The 23,035-nt window shown below is 45.2% G+C and overlaps 4 protein-coding genes across 4 annotated transcripts; 1 reads left to right on the top strand and 3 right to left on the bottom strand.

The window, feature by feature from the left end:
- Window positions 1–1,051: 1,051 nt before the first annotated feature.
- Window positions 1,052–3,316, bottom strand: LOC311025990 (E3 ubiquitin/ISG15 ligase TRIM25-like). Its single transcript, XM_084029245.1, has one exon. It carries the CDS (start codon window positions 3,302–3,304, stop codon window positions 1,640–1,642), a length of 1,665 nt encoding a protein of 554 aa, XP_083885371.1. The 5' UTR covers window positions 3,305–3,316; the 3' UTR covers window positions 1,052–1,639.
- A 6,606-nt stretch (window positions 3,317–9,922) lies between these two features.
- LOC311027021 (netrin-4) lies at window positions 9,923–14,088 on the top strand. Its single transcript, XM_084030776.1, has 10 exons — window positions 9,923–10,473; window positions 10,762–11,246; window positions 11,328–11,645; window positions 11,872–11,998; window positions 12,419–12,607; window positions 12,780–12,996; window positions 13,094–13,221; window positions 13,325–13,393; window positions 13,481–13,651; window positions 13,797–14,088. The coding sequence occupies exons 1-10, from the start codon at window positions 10,359–10,361 to the stop codon at window positions 13,931–13,933; spliced, it is 1,956 nt and encodes a 651-aa protein (XP_083886902.1). The 5' UTR covers window positions 9,923–10,358; the 3' UTR covers window positions 13,934–14,088.
- Window positions 14,089–15,103: 1,015 nt separating this feature from the next.
- chchd4a (coiled-coil-helix-coiled-coil-helix domain containing 4a) lies at window positions 15,104–16,602 on the bottom strand. Its single transcript, XM_084030780.1, has 3 exons — window positions 16,450–16,602; window positions 15,706–15,804; window positions 15,104–15,608 (listed from the first exon to the last, which is right to left on the bottom strand). Exons 1-3 carry the CDS (start codon window positions 16,469–16,471, stop codon window positions 15,232–15,234), a joined length of 498 nt encoding a protein of 165 aa, XP_083886906.1. The 5' UTR covers window positions 16,472–16,602; the 3' UTR covers window positions 15,104–15,231.
- Window positions 16,603–17,753: 1,151 nt separating this feature from the next.
- Window positions 17,754–22,415, bottom strand: LOC311029637 (protein transport protein Sec61 subunit alpha-like 1). The gene is made up of 12 exons (XM_084034878.1): window positions 22,261–22,415; window positions 21,350–21,417; window positions 21,190–21,255; window positions 21,027–21,105; window positions 20,672–20,803; window positions 20,390–20,499; window positions 19,920–20,073; window positions 19,674–19,834; window positions 19,393–19,590; window positions 19,077–19,268; window positions 18,911–18,987; window positions 17,754–18,823 (listed from the first exon to the last, which is right to left on the bottom strand). Exons 1-12 carry the CDS (start codon window positions 22,265–22,267, stop codon window positions 18,637–18,639), a joined length of 1,431 nt encoding a protein of 476 aa, XP_083891004.1. The 5' UTR covers window positions 22,268–22,415; the 3' UTR covers window positions 17,754–18,636.
- Window positions 22,416–23,035: the final 620 nt, after the last annotated feature.

Genomic DNA, 23,035 nt, shown 5'->3' with positions numbered 1-23,035 from the left:
TCAGTATCAGTGAAATCAGTAGTGTATATCATGGTGATAGGCCCCGGTGCAAATAGTTTTTTGTGCCCTCCATCCCCGACCTAAACACAAGCGCACGCTTGTGAGCACTCCACGCACACACACACACGCTTGGACACACACGCACAGTACGGTATGATAACTCTCCCGGCCCGGGGAGAGAGACATGCGTCGGCTCGGCCCACAGTGCTCAGCAGCAGAGAGGTGACGAGACTAGAGCCGAGCTGTATTGTGTAGTGGAGAGGGACCAACACACGTTATGCGTAATTGCGCACACACGCGCGATCGTCCTCTCAAATGCGGCTGCGTCTCTCCAGGTCACTGTGTGAGAGAAAGAAAAGCTCTGACTTGCTTGGGCAGACGTTGTTTGGCGTCACCCGCTGAAATTTAAATATCTACCCGCTGATTTTTTTTTCACCTTCAAAAAAAGTACGCGCAGTGCGTACAGGATTCCGGCTGGCGGCGCCACTGACCAGGAAAACAAATAATAAAAAAAACCTGCTCCACTTTCAGGAGGACGGTTTGGGATTCTCGGTGTCACAAACGTCCAACTAGAGCTCCGATGCTTCTGAGAGAAGTGCAAAAGAAGTTCTTTATTTGGCTACGTGTTACTGAAACACACCGACGCTGGAGAACCAAGAACGTTTGTGGACAAATTCTCTACATTGCACGTGGGAAAGCAAATATAAATCTATAAAGTGTTAACTTATACCACACGTTAAACTGAATGCAGAGCCAGTGTTTTATTCTGTCCCCCATTAAAAAGGAAACAAGGCTACATGTGTGCAAAAACAAACCCTTTCACATTTACAAAAAGGACATAAAGAGCCCGACAGTTAGTGTGTGTGATGCATGGAAAGTCAATCAACCTCAGAATAACAAAATCCTTGCAAAAATAAGAAATCAGCTCTTCGGTTAATGACACAGGAGGTGATGAAACCTGGACCCGATGAAAGGAAACCCCGTGTGATGAAACCCACAACCAGGAAACATCTGCACCGCCAATCTGAGAGTTAAAGACACACGACGAAGCTCGGGGGAAATCATTTATATTCAATATCATAATCACATAAGCATCAATAATTCATATAAAAAAACCTCTTTAAAACAAAACTTTTCAGCATCTGTGATCGACGTCCCAAAAACAAACAAAGAGTCTTACAGGAGGTGGAGAAAACAAACACACCTGGCAGTGTAACTAAACCCGGAGCGATCGCTTCCTGTGAAGCTGATGATGAGATTTGAGGCGTGTTGTTGTTGTTCTGGGTCGCATTAGATCGTCAGCTGTTCCTGTTATTTTGTCCATCTCCCGCTCACACCATCAAGTACAAGATCTGCTGCTCAGTTAGCAAAAATATCAACAGAATAAAAAAAGTACTGGTGTTACTGGTGTTACTGGTGTTACTCTTTCAAGACCCACAATAAGGAGGGACTTGTAAAATGTAACATTTTCAAGCTGTGTTCCATTCTCAAAAGAAAACATCAGCAAAACAGTTATTTTATTTTTAATGGGATTCAAATAGAGGAGAGAAGGAGGCGGAGAGGAGGAGGACAAGAGGAGGAGGAGGAGGAGGGAGAAGAAGAAGGAGGTGAAATCATTCAACTCTTAAATGCCTTCTGTCTAGTTGAGTTGACAGAACTCACCACTGCATCCAAAACAAACATAAAGTCCAGCATAGAGGGGCTCAGTGAACGTGGTCTGGACTCTGTGGAGGAGAGTCATGGTCTTAGAGACGCTGTAGAAGGACAGAATACCTGCTCTGTGATCCAGGAACACTCCTACTCTGGAGGACCAAGGACCTGAGACGGGAGTTTGAACTGAGTTGTAGTAGAACGCATATATGTTTTTGAAAAAATATAACGACCAGGATTTGTCATTGTCTCCAAACATACATTGATTCCCGTCTCCTGTTCTACTGATACTCTTGTATGCGACTGCTACACCAACTCCATCACCTCCTCTCCACTCCACCTCCCAGTAACAACGGCCAGTCAGACTTTCTCTACTCAGGACCTGAGGACATCCAGTGAATCTGTCTGGGTGACTAGAATAAGACTGGTTTTGACTCCATGTTGCTTTTCTGTTCCCCTCAGATAATAACAGACGTGTCTCTGCTGTGTTTGGATCCAGTGTGATTTCACGTGAATATTTCAAGAATCCAGCTCTGGTCTTGGGTTCTGGTTGTGGCAGTGAAACATCCACTTCAGTCCCTGCCAGTGAGACGTTTGTCCATCTGTGTGTCAGAACTTCCTGTAGTCCATCTCTGACTTCTGACAGCGCCGCCGTCACGTCCTCAAAGTTGCGGCGAGGAGGACGGGCGTTGATGCTGGATGAGTGTGTGGACTCACTGAGTGGTGACAGTGACGGGTAGTCGTGTAGAAACTGGTTGTGATCCTCTATGTGTGAGAGCTTCTCCAGCTCAGCGTCTCTCCTCTTCAGCTCACTGATCTCCTGCTGCAGCTTCTCCTGAAGCTCTCCGACTCGACTCACTTCCCTTTCCTGCTGGGATCTGACCTGCTGCTTCACGTCAGAGCGTCTTCTCTCCATGAGACGGATCAGCTCCGTGAACATCTCCTCACTGTCCTCCACTGCTTTATCAGCAGAGTGGTTGATGGCCTCCACCTCCTGGTGGAGCAGCTTCACATCTTTGTCTCTGTCCTGGATTCTCTGCTGGATGTTTAGTCGACTCCCCTCCAGCTCTCTCTGCCTCTCGGTCCTTTCTGCTGCAGCTGAGACTGTGTCGTGGCCTTTATGTTCCTCCACAGAGCAGAGATAACAGATAGACTGCTGATCAGTACGGCAGAACATCTTCATCACCTCATCATGACGAGAGCACACGTTCTCCTGGAGCTTGTTGGAGGGCTCCACCAGCCGGTGTTTCTTAAATGCTGCTGATTCATGATGAGGCTGGAGGTGTTTCTCACAGAAAGAGGCCAGACACACCAGACAGGAGTTGAGGGCTTTCCGTTTCCTCCCAGTGCAGGAATCACAGGCCACATCTTCAGGTCCAGCATAGCAGAGACCAGCAGGAGCAGCTTGGAGTCCAGTCCTCTTCCGCTCCTCCACCAGATCTGCCAACATGGTGTTTTTCAGCAGGACAGGCCTCGGTATGAAGGTCTGCCTACACTGAGGGCAGCTGTAGATCTCCTTCTCATCCCAGAAGCTTTCAATACACTTCATGCAGTAGTTGTGTCCACAGGAAGTAGTCACCGGATCCTTCAGTAGATCCAGACAGATGGAACAAGAGAAGGTTTCCCGGTCCAGCTGAACTCCTTTCTGCGCCATTTCACCTCTCAGCGACGACGACTGTCTGAGTTTCACTTAGTGAGAAGTGAAACTGGTCTGAGGTCTGATCTCAACAACACTGTGTGTGTGCAGTGAAGGTGGCCTGTCAGCTGCTGCACTTCACCGCCATGTTGGTTACACCCGTCCACACGCAGTAGATCTGAAGGGGAGGGAACAAGGAAGTGTGTGTGTGTGTGTGTGTGTGTGTGTGTGTGTGTGTGTGTGTGTGTGTGTGTGTGTGTGTGTGTGTGTGTGTGTGTGAGAGAGAGAGAGAGAGAAAGAGAGAGAGAGAGAGAGAGAGAGAGAGAGAGAGAGATTTTTTTTTATTTTTACAAAAAACACTTTATTTACAATATTCATATATACATATACATACAATATTCATCAATATCTCAACAGAGAAAATGCAATGCATCAATAAAGTGCTATTTGTGCATAAGGTTAATAAAAAGAGGAGCTTATCTGATAAAAAACTGTGCAAATACTAAATCATCATTTTTGACAGAGCAGATAAAATCACCGAAGCACCACCGCCGTTTAAAATGTTCCACGTCCCCAATGGTCTTATAAAACTTAAACTCTAGACATATTCTTGACTTAATGTTACAGAGAAACACAGGAAGGGCCTCATGCCCCCTCTTTCTTTTACCTTGTTTCTCCGACTGATGTAGACTGCCATTTTTGCTTCTCCTAATAGGAAGTTTATCAGCTGCCATTTGACACAATCTGTCTTTTTCTATCCTGCACCAAAAATAAAAACTCTCTCTGAAAAAAACACATTGAAAGAGCTAAAAACCAACGTTAAAAAAGAAAAAAAGCAAAATATATATATATATATATATATATATATAGTATGGGCCTCTAAGAGTAGGCACCAGAGCAACATCCCATGCTGTTCCTGGTGAGTACAGTGATGGTAATGGCAGTAATGATAAGCCAATGGAATTTGATTGGAATGCACGCTTGTGCAAATTTCCAATTTTCTTCCTTTCACACTAATGACAGCTTGAATGCGTCCACGAGAGGGAAAACCCCATTGACCCGTGCGATCCCCACACTCCTGGGTCACAAGGTCATCATAACCTTGTCTGTTTCCCATGGTAGATCACAGGCATCACGCATTGCAGCCCCTGCTCCTGCCCTCTTCGGTTTAAACCCATTAATAGATTGGGTGGCCGAGCACAAATTAATAGTCTCATGCATCTGAACCCTCACGTGTCATTTGCGGGGGACCAGAGAGTCACTGAAGTGGTATAGTGTAGTTGGGTTCATGATAAAGGGAGGTCAGAGGTGACGTACATCTCCGCTCCGCTCAGTGGAGACAAGAGTAAATTTGAGTTGATATGGATTCTATGGATACGGCCAGTCTATGCAGTCATTACTCAGGATAGGGCTGTTGAAATGTTCAGTAAGAAGGCTTCCGCTTCATTGGCTTCTTCTCAATGGAGCCTCAAAACAATGACTTCACCCAATGAAGACGCCTAAACCAAATGAAAGACTTCCCCAAGGGTCTAAATAACCCACATCTAATACAGACATTATCATATCAGAGTGGCCTCAGCACTGAGCGCATCCTGACCACAGCAATCTATTAATCATTAACACATGCCTAATCATATTGATTAAATCAGGATCTGGGCCAGAGAGGATCCAAAGAAAACCTCACAAGAACCACAAGTCTCTGATGAGGTGGTGGTCCTTAAAACACAGTCGCCTACCAATGTTTGGTTGGAATTACTTGCGCCATCTCTGGAGACCAGGAGCCCACCGTGGCGACGGGACCTGGTTGGACAGATGTGGCCAGCAGCTCCGTGCGAGTGGAACTGATTAAATCTAACAAGCTTTGTTACAGCTTTGATCCGCCCCGTACTCATCCTTTTCTCACTTCCTGTTCCTTCTTCACAGTCCAAAAGTCAGCTCAACCGTTAAAGGACAATCAAAATCAGTCACTTACATAATCACTTAGATGTATAACCCTCTTCATCCTAAAAACCTCATGTTATTTATCCACTTCTCTTCCTCTCTCTGTCCTACTTTCACAATATGGGGATGTTGTGAGGGTCACGGCTCTCTGAATATAACTCCCATTTTACACTAATGACATCAGCATGTGCTGCTAACTTTAGCTCCTCCTGAAGGCCAGATGTTGGCTGATGGGATCAAACACTGACTATCGCTCTCTTACTGTCACATTGTTGGGCAAGCCAGGAGGGCTTAGCAGCACACACTCCCACATACCTCCTGCAGAAACCCACAATCCAACCGCTATTTCGGGCCCACCCTTAAGTTGGAGTGTAATTTTTTTGTTGTTGTTGCATTTGCACGCAGGAATGGCAGCATACAAAGGCATGATGTGGTTTCCAGTAGAGACTCATTAAACTGAAACTATGTTTGGTTATATCCAAAAAAAAAAGCATGAAAAACATGAAGGGATCAAGTATTTCTCACAATTAACACTGATATGTTAATAGATAAAGTACTAATAGAACTCCTGGCATCTTTAACACAAACTTATACCCATCACTTCACTTTTTAAAACACTTTTCCCTCTTTTAAATGGCATCCAATGTGAGTGACACTGAAATCAATGAATGTCACATAGAAGACAAAGAACCACCATGAGGACAGCAAGTGTCAGTGTTTTATGGCAGCGTATTTTACAAGAGATATACCAGCAGCAGCATACGTATGAGGCTGCCTCTGTGCAGATCTGCCTCCCGACTTGGCCCAGTGATACGGAGGTACTGGTGTTCAACGGTTCCCCTCGTGCACGGCCATGAGGCCATACATTGAAGTTGCCGTCATGGCTTATAGATGACTCACAGGTGGACTGCTGGCATGCCAATAAAGACTTGTTTAATGAGCTGAGGAGGGCCTCAAAGAAGCAGAAGTGGCCAGACATGAGAGACAGACTGGAACGCCCCCCAACCTGTGGCCCGGGACCTCAAACAGCTGCATCTGATTTCTCCTCTCATTTGCTACATTTGTTAGTGTGACATTTAGGAGGGGAACCGAAGCCAGACGACGCGGGTCATCGAAGCGTTCAGCGTCGTGTGAGAATGTCATATGATATTAATGAACTAAAACCGTTTGAGTGTATTTATTATGCTTATGGCTCCCAGTATTTATCACAGCCTCACCGTGCTGACCTCTGACCCGCCGCATACTTGTCTGCATTTAGATCGGTCCAGAGGTTTTATTCTCGTCCCAAACTTTCGGTGCCTTTGATTCCGTTGAAGCTCTTTGAGACGGTTCAAATAAATTGTTATGTATGCCCAGTATGTTTTATCTAAGTGGGTGTGCGAATACGAGAAGAATGAGAAAGCAGTGAGTGGAATCTGTAACATGTGTGTGTTTATGTGGTGACAAACCAAAGCGTGTGCTGGCATTCCACTCTGTTTATGTGGGTGGGCGATGAAAAAAGTCCAAGAAAGAGTCGTCAAGGAATCGTGTCGGTGCGAGTGCATACTCGTACATGTCAGAGTGACAGTGTGTTTATGCGAGCGGATGGGTGACAACGAAAGAGAACATTCTGGGCTTGGTAGCTGATGACATCATAAACAGATATGAAGAAGTCAAACAGGGACACAGGACCGAGGGGGGGGAGGGGCTATTTGACGATATTAACCCGTTTCAGCTATAATTAAGTCATCATCGCTCAGCTGAATGCTCCTCAAATGAGCTGCTCTTAAACATTCCTTAAAGTTCCTCCTCGTTAAGAATTAATAAAGAAATAAATGGAAACAGTTCTGCATAGTTTCCACTTACACACACGTACCACAATTCCACACACAAGCTCACAGATACACACATTACTGGTTTGGCAAGCTGCCCGAGTGCTTCGCTGAGGCCTTGATTTGTCATCCTGCCTCATCTGGCCTCTATCAATTTCGGGGCTCCGACAGCTTAATCTGCGTCATTCATCCTCTCACATCAAAGAGGCGACACGCAATCCCAACCTATCATGCTAGCACACTCGCACACAAGCACATTAATGTCAACAGACTGTGTGCATATTTAAAAAAAAAAAACCCTCCCGTGACACGAGGATCGTGGAAAACATCCGCAGAGAGGACACCTTCTCTGTCAGCTGTCCACACTCGTTTCATGGCCTGCAGTGAACTAAAGCAACGGAGCAACTCTCCTAAAGAAAGACTCCTTAGCTTTATTGGACTTGAACTGTGGACCTTGGCAGTTGACCTATCACCTTGACCTTTTAACTTATTAACTTCGAGGCTTCGAGGTGAAGTAGGAATTGTATGATTTTGCAGAGTGCAACTGTCGGAGCTGGAATGTCTTGGATCGACAGTATCTCCAAAAATAGAATAATTAACTCCGACCTCAGTGCTCAGTGACTTATTGCTCTTGTGGCCAGTGGGTAACATCATATCGGGTCCTCTATAATAACCGAAACTGAGACATTAGACCGACATAAACATCCTTGTTCCAAAGCTACACACACTTGCAGAATATTTGGAGAAAACAAATCTAGGTCTGATCACGTTGGCTCGTGAGGCCCAAACGCCGTAAAGCCGTGTCAGGAAGCAGCTTAATCCTCTCCATCCCGGGAGGAATATACGAGCCGACATGTAGAACACAAAGGCCGAGAGAAGACATGGAGAAGTGCGTAGTGACACCATGTGCTCGACATACGAGCAGCCTGGACAAACACTGAGGATTAGAAGGGGGCGGGTGGGGGGAGTCCCTGTTCGTCTGACCCCGGCTCTCTAACCCCCGGCCCCCATTAAGCCCTGTAAATGAGAGAAAGAAGAGCAATTAGAGAGGCAGTCACGGGGCAGGTAGGAGATCTCGGTGACCTTTTGTGGCTGGTATTTGACCTCTCACAGCTGGGGGCCAGGATGAATATACATCCTGAACATTGAGAGAATGTATTTTCTGAAAAGGAAAATAAGACATTATCCCCCTCAGCAGAGAAAGTGTGGATTCTGTTGCTTATCCTACTTGATACGGGCCACATTCTTAAGAACCTCTTTATTGGATGAGGGCAGCCCTGCATTCCTACAACACAGAAAATTACCCTTAATTACAATTCAGTCAATTAAGAACTCAATGTGTTACTTGCACTTGGAGCCGCTGCTCTTAAAACGTTTAATGGCTCGGCTGCAAACCTTGACCTCAAACCACAGTGACGTGAATTCATGCATACAGTATATGAACCTTTTCCAGAACCAACCTGATTCTGTCGATGAAAGCAAAACCACAGCTGGACCACACCGATGATTTGCCTCTGTGTTTTACCCATTATCCCGTCTCCCTAAACACACACACGTCCTCCCATCCTGCATGCATGTGGAAAGATGGGAATCTCATTTCCTTGCGTCCCACTGAGACAGACCTGACTCTAAAATCAGCACAGAGAACGATGTCTGCATGCTACCAACACAACCAGATAACGGCTTAGCCCTCGTAAATGGCGTGACGCTAATCTCCCGTAAAGCTATTCTTAGCATATACTGCACCACTCAAGTGTGACGAAAGGAGAAACTGAGATGCCAGAAGATGGAGAGCCTCGGGGTTTTATTGTGGAGGCTAGCAGACTGTAGCTGGTGTAAAGAGTGGAGAGCAGGAGGACAGGGAGATGAAAGGAGAAGGGTGAACAGAGTCAAATGTACAACCGGAGTGATATACGAGCTGAGAGACTGTGGAGCAGGGAATAAAAACTTTAACAGGCAGATACATTTAAAATCAAGACAGATGGACAAATGTCTGGGAGACGGGGACAAAATGACGGGGTGATCCACAGCTGGCTGCTCATAAACTTCATATTGTATTTGTCTGTCAGTACAAACATCTCCCATATGCCATTCCACAGGAATTCTGTTTTGTATTCTCCATTCATGGGGAAAAGCAAGCAGGCAGGCCTGTAAACAACGTGTATGGCATTAAAGACAAACCAATCCAACTCTGGGCCTCCAGTCCAATTTTCTGAGCTTCCCTGTATTTGAAGTCAAGCCATAAAAGCTGAAGAGACATGTGTTTATCCTTGGTGTGTAAAAATGAATTACTGTCACGTATCAGACCATGTGTTTATTATCCAGGGCTGTAATGAAGAATGGCACATTCATCCACGCAGTCAGGCAGACAGATGGGAGAAAGGCCCTTTTTCTTGTCCAAGTCATTTGCATGAGATTCGTTCTGGGGCCACAATGAGCCATCAAGCTGCTAAAGCTGCACAGAGGACTATTTCTGTCTCCCTTCTCAGGTTTCCTCCTGCTCGACTTCAAAGAGACCTGCAACCTGAAGTCACCGGCCGAAAAACAGAGGGGCAGGAGCAGATAAACTCCTTTCCTCGCTCCATTACGAGGCCCTGGTTCGTGGAGGGACCTGGTTTAGTTGGAATGCGCTGTTGGTTCACTTTAACTGCGTTGGACGAGCGCACGATGGTTTGCAGAATCCCAAAGGATGAAAGTCGGTCAGAATGTGGGGGGAAATGCGCAATCCAGGGTAGTTTTGCTTTAGTGTTGTTGCATTACAACGCGTGTGTGTGTGTGTGTGTGTGTGTGTGTGTGTGTGTGTGTGTGTGTGTGTGTGTGTGGGCGGGGAGGACCATGGATAAATAGAGCGCGCGGTCCTCCGCTGTGCGTAAACGCGTAGAGCGCTGTACCTGGCCGGGACACGGAGCTCTCAGACTGGCTGTGGATTCAAACATTCACATGGATTGATTAGCATATGATCCGTCATCATTTGGACCATTTTTATTGGGCAAAAAAATGGATGAAGACAAACTATCAAATATGTCGTTGTGTCAAATATGGAGCTTTCATTCTTTGGCTGACCAATGACGCATCGTTTGCTGCAACGGGGGCGCGCAATCCACTGCTGTCAGAGAGATGCCCTGTTCTTGAGGATGCGTGGAACTTTATAAAGGATCTTTATTTTCTTCTTTTCTTTTAATTCCCGGAAGGACATCGGGGAAATACTTCCATCTCTATGCTTTTGCGCATTGCGTAATTTGCAGGGAAAGGCGGTTGTCCGTTAGACGGGCGGCACATAATGTTGGGACCGATCTCTGCTGGAAGGCGTTTGTCCCACAATGTCTGTTGTAAACACAGCAGAAACCAGGATGACAGGGTCTAGTGGGAAAGGTTGGCGTCTGATGCTGGTGGCGCTCTGTTGGCTGCTGTTGGTCCTGACGCGCTGCGGAGCAGGTGAGGAGCATCATCATCATCATCATCATCTCTGCTGCTGTGCTTTGACAGCCGTGTTGTTTCACTATGTGTCTCCATTACATGCAACCTGAGATTATTGATGCTGTTAATGTAGGGAGGGATTGTGTGTCACGTGGACATGCAAATTAAATATTCATGGGAAACACAATGAACAGGGTGGTTTTCTCCATGTCGTCAGTGCTTTTTTATGTCATTTCTGTCACCGGATACACTGCAGAGGCAGCGATCCTAATATCTGTGTGTTCTGTCTTCAACACCCTCTGTCAGTCTCCAGATGTGTGGACCGTGCCTGTAGCCCACCGATTGGGAACCTGGCTAGCGGCAGGACCCTCTTCACCCACTCCAGCTGCTGTGGGAACAGCTCCCTCCACCACAGCGCCGGTCCCCACCCACCTGGGACGCCCTGCCTCAAGGACAGCCACCCACCTGCTCACATGACCGATGACCCTTTCTTGTATCCAGATACCTGGTGGGCATCAGGTGCAAGCAGCGCTACGCCGACACAGCAGGACGAGATCTGGTTGGACCTGGAAACACAGTTCTGTCTTTCCCATGTGGTCCTGGTGTTCAGGTCAACGCGGCCTGCCGCCATGGCCGTCGAGCGTTCCGCAGACTTTGGAAAGACCTGGGAAGCTTTAAAGCTCTTTGCGCACAATTGCAGCACGGAGTTTGGTTTGCCTGATGATTTCTCTCAGCCGGGCTCCTTGTGTACGACCCGTTACACCAGTGCTACACCCTGCAGTGGGGGGGAGGTAAGATGATATCCACAAAGATGGAGTGCATTATCCTTAGGCAGATGTGTGATTCAGTGTTGACTGGTGTTCTCCTTTCAGGTGATATTACGGACACTAGACCCCGGCAGTGCTGAAACACTGGACGCTTACAGTCCAGAGGCCCTCGCCCGGCTCACCCTCACGAACCTCCGCATCAGACTGCTAAAAGCCCAGACCTGTCGGGCCCCTCTAAATCCCCCTGCAGAATGGACGAGCCCCACAGACTCAGCTCGGACTTCCACATCCACCGGAGAAAGCCCGGCCTCAGCACCTTATGCTATTTATACTTTACTGGCCAAAGGGACCTGCCTGTGTCACGGACATGCCGAGCATTGTGGACCATTCAACAGCAGCAAAGACACAAGGGGCAGTAACATGGTGAGTGGCTTTTCCTCTGTGTCAGTGGAACTACATTTTTGTATAACACACGTCAGGATGTGAGGTGCATATAAAATCTTTTATCGCCAGTTTTGGAGCTTTAAAAAGCTCGATTGACTCTTCTCACTCCCTGCCTGGATCTATAATGCTGTCTCCGGACAGAAGGTGCCTGTAACGTCTGCTATTGTAGGTGAAGTAACTGAGCAGCCTCAGACGTGTCTTCCAGGTGTCTGGTCGGTGCCTGTGTACTCACCACACAGCAGGGGACCACTGTGAGAAGTGTGCCCCGCTCTACAACGACCATCCCTGGAGGCCTGCCAACAGCAGCAGCGGGGAGTCCAACCCGTGCCAGAGTAAGGGAATGCATGACACGCATCTAGCTGAGAAAAGTGAGAAAAGTGAGCTTTATAGTGAATTAAATGCTTCAGTCCATTTTGCACAGACTCAAAAACATACATAAGACATACATACATAAGGCAATAATGTATCCATACTTTGTCAAGATCATTTTAAAAAAAAATCAGACCCTGGACATCCAAACAAAAACATGTAAAACCACTTTTTAAAGACCGATTCAGAGATGACCTCATACTGCAGGTCACATCTGGCCAGAGAAGCTTTGGTTCACCTGGACCCTGGTGTATCCTTCAGGTCTAATTTTACATTTGGTTCTGTCAACGTCAGCTCAGATGCAAAGATTCACCTGTCACCCATGTCTCTCTCTCTCTCCCTCCCTCTCTGCTATGACATCACACACCTGTGTGTGACATCAGAGTGCCAGTGCCACGGCCACGCAGACAGCTGTCACTTCTCTCAGCGGGCGTGGCTCTCCTCTGGTGGCACCAGTGGGGGCGTTTGCGACGACTGCAGACACAACACCGTCGGGCGCAGGTGCCAGCGCTGTCGCCATGGCTACCACCGCCACCCATCCCAGCCCCTCATCTCCCCCCACGCCTGCACACGTAAGAGACTCAGAACCTGGGTTCTCATGATTTATTTGAGCCCGGTGTCATTATTTCAGAGTTAGGGCGGTTTGTGGATCACATGAAAGGGAAGCATAATGTTGTAGAGCTCCACCTGCTGGCATATATGTGTAAATTCATAAATTCAGACACAACTGTCTCCGTCTCTCAGGCTGCTGGTGTGATCCACAGGGCTGTTTGCCTCCTCGCCCGGGGGAGGAGGGACCCTGGTGTCACCCGAGGAGCGGGCAGTGCCACTGCAAATCTGGTGTGGGCGGCATGAGCTGCAGCCACTGCCTGGCTGGCTACTGGGGTTTTGGAGAGGAGGGCTGTAAACCCTGCACCTGCCCTCACAGCTGTGATCCCACCACGGGGCAGTGTCTGGACAGGTTAAAGCTCAGCTCATTTCTTTACATTAAAGTCGTTAAAGTCAATGTGGTTGATTGCTAACACTGAACTTTAATGGGTTCCATTCCACTTTTGCAGCTACTCAAACAATCAGGTGTTTAACGTGGCCATTGGTGGGAAAATCCCTGATCTGGATCACATGTTCACAATCGAAGAAGAGGCACAGTGGTCAAAGGAGCTTGCGGTCTCTGCTCTGCATTACACAGGTGAGCAGTACTTTGAGATGCTCATTCATTGTGATACGTGTCTGCATTGCAAAGCTTAGTTTCATAGTGTTGTTATGGAGATAAACCTGATGTCTGTGCACAGGAAAGTGTAGCTGTAAGGAGAAAAAGCTGAGAAGCGTGTCTGACCTCTGTAAGACCAAACACGATTACGGTAAGACACGACGTTTGAACCGTTTAGTAAATCGTGATCTATACTTGCTTTAAAACGCGGTCTCAGTCTTGTGTTTTTCTGTGGCAGTGATCAAGGCCAGTGTGCTGTCTGCTCATGACAAAGGGAGCCACGCAGAAGTGCAGGTCAAAGTTCGCAAGGTCATACGGTCTGGCAAAGTGGCGCTCTACCTGGGGACCATCAGCATCTACCCTCTGTCGTGGACCAGCCGCGGCTGCACCTGTCCCATTCTAAACCCAGGTAAGACTAGCTCATAGATTTCTTGAAGACTTTTAGCATTAAAGGGTGAATCAAGGCGACCAAACAGTGACACAAACTCAAGGAAATCTCAAGCTACCAAAGGGATAGATTTGATCAATTATGAGTGTCTTACCTTCTTGTCCAGGTAGGGAGTACCTGCTGGCAGGTCCAGAGGAGACGGGGACAGGCCGTCTACTAGTCACCATGCAGAGCGTGGTGGTCCCATGGACACCCCGACTCGGACTACTTATTTCAGAGGGCCTGAGGAATGGATGTACATAAAAACAGATCCAAACACGTGGGACCGGCTTCACGAGGACATTTGAGTCAGTGGACAATTTAGAAAAAGGACTGAAAATCACTGGACATCTGTTTCATTAGGAGGAATGATCCGTCGACCTCACACGCTGAAGAAAAGTACTCACAACACAATAAAGACTGAACTGAACAAATGTCTGATTCAATGGTTTAAAGTCAAAGTTTGACGGGCAAAACTTTGAATGTCAAGCTGGGTTTCTTAAATATAATTGAGACTTTTGTTATGAATAGGAAATACATTTTGAAAGCAAAACCTATATAATTTGGATTCAATAAAATAAAGCTATAACAAACATACAGGCAATATGAGATAAGTGAAATACGACGACGTGGTTCTGTCTTATTATACAAAGTCACACTATTTTCCTCAACTTGTACATTTTCTCGTTAATTTCAATGTTCAAACCTCCAATAAGATTCAGACATGATTTCAACAAAAAGGTAAAAAGTAAGTTTTGATTGTTCGATGATCATTTTAATCTGGACATGTTTGAAAAAGAGAAGTCAAGTATTTCACATCTTTTAAGGCCTGGATATCACTGAATGGTGACCACAGCATCCGACTGGAGACTCCAGACAGTGTTAAGACAACAGATACATTTATGCACCGACAGTTAAAAGGTGACAAACTAGACTTTGGTCTAGGCCAGATACAGAGTTAACACATACGACGACCATTGATCATACGGCAACCGATGTGGATGTCAACAAACACAACTAAAAGCATCTCTTATAGTATTGTAACTGTCAGAAGCTGACACAGTAACCTGACTTTCTTACCAAGTGCCCGCATTTTGGTCTCTGAAATGATGGAAAGCAGAAGGGGTTCACTTTAAACTGGTAGGAATCAGAAATATGGTCTTGAATGGAGATAAATTCCTAGGAAAATCTCAACAAAGCTCAAACAGAAGGAATCCAGTGAAGATTTGTCAAACAACACAGTGAACGCTAACAAGCAAACTCTTAAATTCCAAATTGCATATAAACAGCAACTAATGTCCGCTGTGATTAAATCATATTATCCAATGATTTGAGTGCTCAGCAAACAAACTAGCCTATGCTCTTGTACGCTACGCTTCTTTGCAGTCACAAAGACCTTCTCTGACGGCGTGTAAATGTTGCCCATGAGCATCGGAGCTGTGTCAGTGAGCCCTCTCTGTACGCTTAAACAGGAGGAGAGACCAATCAGAGCTTCTCGGGGAGAGTCAGTTATGCCGGGCAGCGCTTCCAGACAGAGAAGCCTGGATGACGACTGATGGACCTTAGCTGGCGGTCTGGCTTTCTGTAGGCGATGTGCTGTCGGACGAGACAGCGGACTCGGATGGTGAAGCGACTGGGGTAGAGTCAGTGTCAGGGGGTGAGGCAGAGCCCTCAGGGGGGTCAGCGGACACGGACCCAGAGTTGGACTCTGTTTGGGAGGAGCCTTCTTTATCTTCCTCCTGAGGATAGAGCTCGGGGTACCTCTGCATGCACTCTTGCATGTTACGGAAGTTGTCAATGCATTCGGAGCCCTTCACCTCCTCTTTACTGTAGTGGAAGCAGGAAAAGGCCTCCTTGAACTGAGAGCCACACGGTCCACTCGCCATGCCGCCCAGGCACGGGCAGTTCCAGTTGATGTCTCCGTTTGGCAGGATCAGACCTAAAAGGAAAAAAAAAGGGGATCAAGGTAAGGGGATACCTTAATGGAGGTGAGGAATGTTCGTTAGTCAGGTTCCAATGTTTCCACGTCAACTAACCCTGCTCCTCATAAGGATCATTGGGGTCATCTGCAATGAGCTCAGCATTGCTGGGTGCCTCGTGGTCCTCCTTGGTCACAAAGATGACCCGATCTTTACCTTGAATGACAAAAAAACGACAACATTATGGATCACAACAATGTCAATGTCAATGATATATATATATATATATATATATATATATAGCGCATTTACAGACGGCTTAGCCGCACCAAAGTGCTTCACAATAAAGTGCAATAATAAAAGAATAAACTAAGGCATAAAAACGAAAAGGGCTACAGATAAAATAAGTTATATAAAAAAATAAATAAAAAAAAGATAAATAAAAAGAAGTGGGCTGCCCGGATGTGGAGGGAGAGGCAGCAAAATAGACAGCCTGGTCCTGGAGAGTATAGCTGTAATATCTGGTTTACACCGACATGGGGCGCCCTCTGCCGGTAGCTTTGACTCACTTCACCTGCTCCTACAGTTACAAGATCACAGCTTCCATTTTATGACGTACGTGTTATATGACTGAAGTGTGTCTCCAGTGTTATTAAGTCACCGCGATGCCAAACTATACTACAACGCTCCCCTTACTTTTGCTGGAGGGTTAGCTTTCCTCGCAGCTAGCCATGTAGCTAACCTGCTGTTAGCTACGGCAAGTTGACGCTGTTTCCAGACAGTTAGCCTAGCATGGTGGCTCGCTCGGTGACATTGCCGAGCCGTGGAGTAAAAAAAAAATGAATGAAAGACTGTAATTACCTTCTTGTCTGCAGTACGACATGACTGCCGCTGTCCGTCCGCCTCTGCGCTAAAGTAAGACCGGTGTAAAATTAATTACGGAACAGCTGCGAGGAGGATATCATTTGACAAGCTACCCGGCGTCCGTCAGCCCCGATACCCGTCTGACCCCCTGGTCACATGTGGGCGCATGGCAATGACGTCATCAGGTCATTATTTAAATGTATGTATATATATATATATATATATATATATATATATATATATATAAATGGTGTTATACTGAAATTATTTATTTTATTTTTCAATGTAGTCAAAAGCCACTTTTATTTTGAGTACATGATTTGCTGTATATAAATGTTAAATTGTTTATATATATATATATATATATATATATATATATATATATATATATATATATATATATATATATTAACCACCTTAAATTGTATAAATATTTTCTAATTGATCAGGAAAATAACTGGACTTCTAAATCTAATTCTAGAAATTGCCTTTATGTTGTGTTTCTATCACAATATTGTGACCTTGTGAGTCATAAGATATGCCTTAAACAACGCACCTCTTGAAATGTTCTCTTTACCACGCTCTACCAAAGCGATCAGGAGTCATGGTGTAGTTTCACATCAGTTCATTTCTGCCACCCTGGTGTGAGTTATGAGCTGACACACACCGTCAACAAGGCTCCAGTTTTTAACGGTAAAATAAAATGCAAAATAAATACCTTAAAAATGTTTTTGTTTTGAATGGCTTCCTAATGATCCCCCGAATTAAATTGCACTGCCAAATTATCTTTTTTGTCTTCCATCTTATTTATCCATTTTCAATCTCACATTATAGCTCTACTACGCAACATTCATATAAACATTCAGTGTAATGTGACATGGTTGCTAGGAATGATGTATTGGCTATAGTTTGAATAGCAAAACCCCTTCATAGAGTGCTAATCTAGTCTTAACTATGTAAAACTAGGTTATTTTAGCCTCATACAGTGACCTCTAGTGGGAATTAAGTAGTAGGTTCAACTGAAATAACAACCATGTTATGACACACAACAAAATATACATCAAGTAAAAGCAACTAGAGCAACAGGGCAGTTGCAAAAGCATATTGCTGCAAGTTTGTTTTATAGTTTTCCTGCCTATTATTTTCAAATCTTACTTTTACTATCAATAATGTGTGCTTAGACCATCTGTTGCTATGTCACTACACATTATTTCACCCACAATCCTGCAGTGGTCACAGGACCACCTTGTATGGACAAGGACAAAGCAAATGAGACGATAGGAATCAAAACACAATTTCATTATGTTGGAAAAAAAATCCTGTTATTTTAATAACACAATTATGTCTGTTACATAAAGTAAAAACCAAAATGAAACCCCATTTCTTCCCTATCAAACCCACCCTCATCCCGACCATCTCGGCAGTATCGTGCAGCGATTCAGTCTGGGAATAAAAGAGCACGACGACACAAACACTTTCCTTTGAGGACCCAGAGACGGAGGACAAACACTGTGTCCTACATAAGACCAGAGTGAATATAAACATAGTCCATCATTTAAAATATCAAAATAAAAGGTAAATAAAAACCACCAACAGCTTGTCTGAGATGACCAGAAACCTTTACGAGGAGTACGAGCATATTTTATTTATACTTTTCACATCCTGCTATAGATCCCCAGAAACCTCAGCATGACTGCTACTTGGGATGAACATGACATGGTTCTTTCAACTCCCCCCAAAATGTCCAGGCAGTGCGTTCAGCTTGAAATGAGCACTAACACGCTGTCACTGTCCTAGTGTTCCTTGAACATGCTGCAATGAACAATGCCTGAGGTAAGTCAAAGACAGCACCTCACACTTGTGTGCTTTTAGGCATTTTTCAGCTCATAAGACAGTCAGTGGGGACTGAGGCAGCCTGCAGAGAGATGGGTAATAGCTATTGGAATAAAAGGACAGAAGACACACAATACTATGCTCAACACTGGGAGAAACCCATCGGTTTTCTCAGCATTGACATGCTAGAGAGGTAATGGTGGAGGAGAAAATTACCTATCCCAGCAGCAAAATGTACTGATTGTGCGAATTGCAAAAAAAAAAAAAAAAGCAAAATAATAAAAAAAAAAATAAAAAAAATGATGGGGGTTGGATGCTTAGTGTCTGATGTGTCGGAAGGTTGGTATTTTTCTAGAAAAGCAGTGCTCCCATGCTGCCCACTTCGCTCTGCTCCTTCACAAAGATTTCAAAGTACTGGTAGATGATCGTCACAGCCAAGAGGATTCCTGTACCCGAACCAATGGCTCCCAGGAAGTCAGCCATGACAGACAGCCCTCCTATGCAGAGGCCACCAAAGGCAGCAGCTGTAGGGATGTACCTGTGAACAGTAAGTCCATTATGAATACATGCATGTTCCATATGCTGGACATGGTGTTTCATACGACCATGAAAACTTGCTTTTTACCTGTTAAGCTCATGCACCATAGATGTCTCTCTGTGTCCCCTCATGACCATCTGCTGCTCCTTCAGCTGCTTGGCTACCTGAGACGCACAGAGTCATAAACCAAAGGTCATTTCACGTGGGACTGACGCAGTGCAAGTTGCAAATGCACGTGCGAACGCTGACTTACATCTTTTGCGGAGGATCCTGAGACCTCAATCCAGGTCTTGGAGAAGAAGGCGCAGGAGCCGAGCATGAAGACGATGTAGATGACGGCGTGAACCGGGTCGTCCAGGACGGAACCAAACGATTCTGGTGGAGAAAGGAAGTAGCAGAGACCGCCCACTGGGTAGGCCCGAGCTGGTCCGCCACTCGTGGCATCCTAAACAAAAAACAGTTTGCTTTTAAGATGTTGCATGCACTTAATACAATGTACTGGTCTTAAAAACATGTCGCAAAGACCCGGACTGGATGTGCTGGAGGTGAAGTACCCGTTATATACTTACAGACCAGGTTCCCAGGAGGTTCACCAGGAAGTTGCCGCTGAAACGTGTCGAAAGCATCTGAGAAATGACGTAGAGATTGGAGACGAGGGCAGACTGCAGGATGATGGGAATGTTGGAGGTGTAGAACAGTTTGATGGGGTAGGTGTTGTATTGACCACGATAGCGCGCTGACTTGATGGGCAGGTCCACCCTGAAGCCCTGTTGAGGGAAGAAAGTGCCAATTGGTAAGCCGTATGTCTTTCAAGACATGTCCTGTAGCGACATAACAGCAGGCAGCTCACCTGGAAGTATATGACCACCGCGAACACAAAGACTGTGGCGATGAGGTTCATGAGGTTAGGCAGGTTCTGTCTGTAGAAGGCCTCTCTCAGGGCGCGCACTTTGTCTGTGCGGGTGGCCAGAAGATGAAAGAGAGCGATGATGGCTCCCTCAAACTCAGTACCTGGATAAGAGTCACAGGTTTAGCCATTATAACACAGATGCATCTCATTTATCATCACTTTAATGCTCGTTGACAGAAGCCGTACCTCTGCCTGTGTTGACAGTGGTGGGGCTGAAGGCCTTCCAGACGATCGTCTCACAGATGTTGGTTGCGATGAAGAGTGAAATACCAGAGCCTAGACCATAGCCCTTCTGGAGCAGCTCATCCAGCAGCAAGACAATCAGACCTGCAACAAAGAGCTGAAGAAAGAGACTTTTGTTGAGTTGATTCAGGCAGACCGCCGCTGTTCAAAACTGCTTTTCAGTGTCGATTACTTTCTATCTTAATTTGTAAAATATTTATGAATTGATTTGAAAATAATGCAAAGGAGAATGTTTACTACACAAGAGCTTACGTGTTATATATTCAGTCTCTAATAGCTTCAATTAATCAATACCTAAACTATATATGACAAACAAATCAGGTTGACTGACTGACTGCTATAAAGAATGTGAATCTGTTTCCAGATACACACAACATTTAGGCTAAAGAGCAACAGTAAGAGTGTGTATTAACCTGGATGATGATGAGCAAGCATATCCCAGCACCCATCTCTGAAGGGTCTCCATACATGCCAGTCATAACATATACAATGGCCTGTCCAATGGTGATGATCATTCCAAACACTGCAAAAAGACAGAAAAGCTCATTTTAAATTTGGCATTTGTGCAGGCACAGTTACTGATGTTCCTGGGAACAAAACAGAGAAGTGTTCTGCTATCTTTTAAAACTTCAAACAGCTTCAAATGTATGTGACAAGTTCCAAAAATAGCAAAACGCAGTGAGAAGTAGACCTACGTTTCTGAGCTCCATTGAAGAGGGCTCTATCCTTGGGAGTGTCTCCCACCTCGATGATCTTGGCACCAGCCAGCAGCTGCATGATAAGGCCTGAGGTGACAATCGGTGAGATGCCCAGCTCCATCAGAGTACCTGGAGTTGAAGGTGGATTAGTTTCACTGTAAGACTCAGTTACAATAGCAGCAGTAACCACAAACAATGCAATGTCCGTTGACCTTTGAGTTATCACAGTGATAATGACATTATCTCAGGTCTGATAACAACACTGGAGAGAGAACAGTTTCTACTTGTTGCTGCAGAGGACATAGAACAAAAGAAGAACTCTGTGATTAAATCTATTTAACAAAGCAAGCACCTCTGTTGGAAGCCAGGATTACTCTCATCCAGTAGAAGGGATCGGCTGAGTCTGAAGACATGATGCCAAAGAGGGGGATCTGAATGAAGAAAAAGATGTTAAACAATGTCATAAACCACTAGTAACAGAATCAGGATGTTGGTTGTCATCGACAGACACTAACCTGGCAGCACACCAGAAAGATGAATAGTGTGATGGCAGTCCATAGCACTTTTTCCCTAAATTGAATCTGCAAGGGTAAAAAAAAAAAAAGGAACAGATGTCACTCATGAATGCAAACAGCAGACATATTGCAACTTAATACTACATTTACAAGAACTTACCTTTCTTTCTGGTTTCTGAATTTCTGGCAAGACCGCACAGAACGGCTTGATGACTTCCAAAAATTTAACTGCAAAAAAAAAGGAGACTAGCAGGTTACAAGACAGCCAACAGACAGCATTGCACTTGCAGTGTTATTTTAAGTTACGTTGTCTTCGTAAACCAGGTTAGTTTGGGTGCTACGTCATCACTAACGACCAGCCTAAACAGCTGCCAGCGGTCAACAGGCCAATGCAGCAACAAGCTGGATTTTCTCAGCAATATCCAGATGTAGGAACAAATAAGTTACAGTCATTCGTATCCAGCATGTGGTGTTTTTTTCTTAGAGCCCTCGCGGCCTCGCTGCTGGAGGTTTCGGGTGTTGATCAGCTGTTGTCAATCACCGAAACTCACTATGACAGCAAGCGATTTGAAGATAAGCCACTGAATTGTCTTCGGGTACTCGACTGGTCCGTTTAACGTCGCTAATACAACACCTTGCTCTTCTAACGAGCCGAGAAACAACCCGCATCGACGCGTCTTGTCAGGTAACCATCACAGTGGAACAGTACACACAGCTAGCACGATGCTAACTAGCACTCAATCACAAAAATGATGAAACAAATCACTGAAAAAAAAAAAAACAGGAAGCTTGAGCGCCCGTTTGACAGACCGAGGACAGGGTGTTAGAAAACGGGCTGCGGCTGTGAAGAAAACGAACTTACACCAAATGAGATCAGAATACGAGCTTACGTTTTGCTCCCGTTATAAGCTAGCTACAACTTAGCGTTAACCTATCCAAGGTTAGCTAATTAGCTTATCGGCGTACGCTCTGCTGTCAGTTATTGTTCGCGATTTTAAAAAATAAATAAAGACAGCGGGTATTTTTTCGAGCACACACAACGAGCGCATAGAAGAGAGGAAAGTCACGTACTCCCCATGGTGTCCTTAGGCCGACTCCTGCCGTGTTACTGGTACCGGTTTGAGTGCTCAGCGGACTCAGTGCGGCTCCATCCAGCCGCTCGGTGAGAAAAGAGAGAGCAGTAGAGACACGTCACCAGACAAGCCGCTAACACACGTCACTTCTCTGAGACACGCACAGACCCATCGCTGCACACGTTACTCTCCGTTGTCGTTAGATATGAAGATGTGTTTTTTTTTAATGTGATGAGCAAATCTGTTCAACTCGGAAAACGCACTATTTAATTATTTTTAACATTAAGTATTAACCTTATATAGCACAGAGTCCTCCAATCCTCCAGAGGGCGCCCTCATCCGCACTCATCAGTAACTAACGCTGTTACACAGGAGGATGTTTGAGCCCTTCCTCTGAAATATGAGCCAGGGATGTAGGTTACAGACGTGGTGTAAAGGCATTCAGTTAGTTATTTATTTTAAAGACTGTTGAGAAATGCAGCAGACAATCAGACTGGTAATATGTATTTATTGTCCTGGTGTATAGTGTTTACAGGTCACCTGTTAGCAGTGGTGAAATGTAACTACAGGTACATTTACTTACATAACATTTTTGGTACTTTTTGCAAACCACATTACATGAGCATTTCCATTTTATGTTTCTTTATGCATCTACATTCTGGTACACATATTGTACCTATTACTCGTAAGTTTGTTCAAAATAACACCAACTAATAATGTATTATGAGCTGAGATGTCAATATATTAAATACTAATAACTCTATGAGTGAAGA

The sequence above is a fragment of the Eutrigla gurnardus genome (genome assembly GCF_963514095.1).
Source record: "Eutrigla gurnardus genome assembly, chromosome: 2".
NCBI classification, from domain to species: domain Eukaryota; kingdom Metazoa; phylum Chordata; class Actinopteri; order Perciformes; family Triglidae; genus Eutrigla; species Eutrigla gurnardus.
Note: the sequence above shows the minus strand (reverse complement) of the source record. Positions and strands in the feature narration are given on the sequence as shown.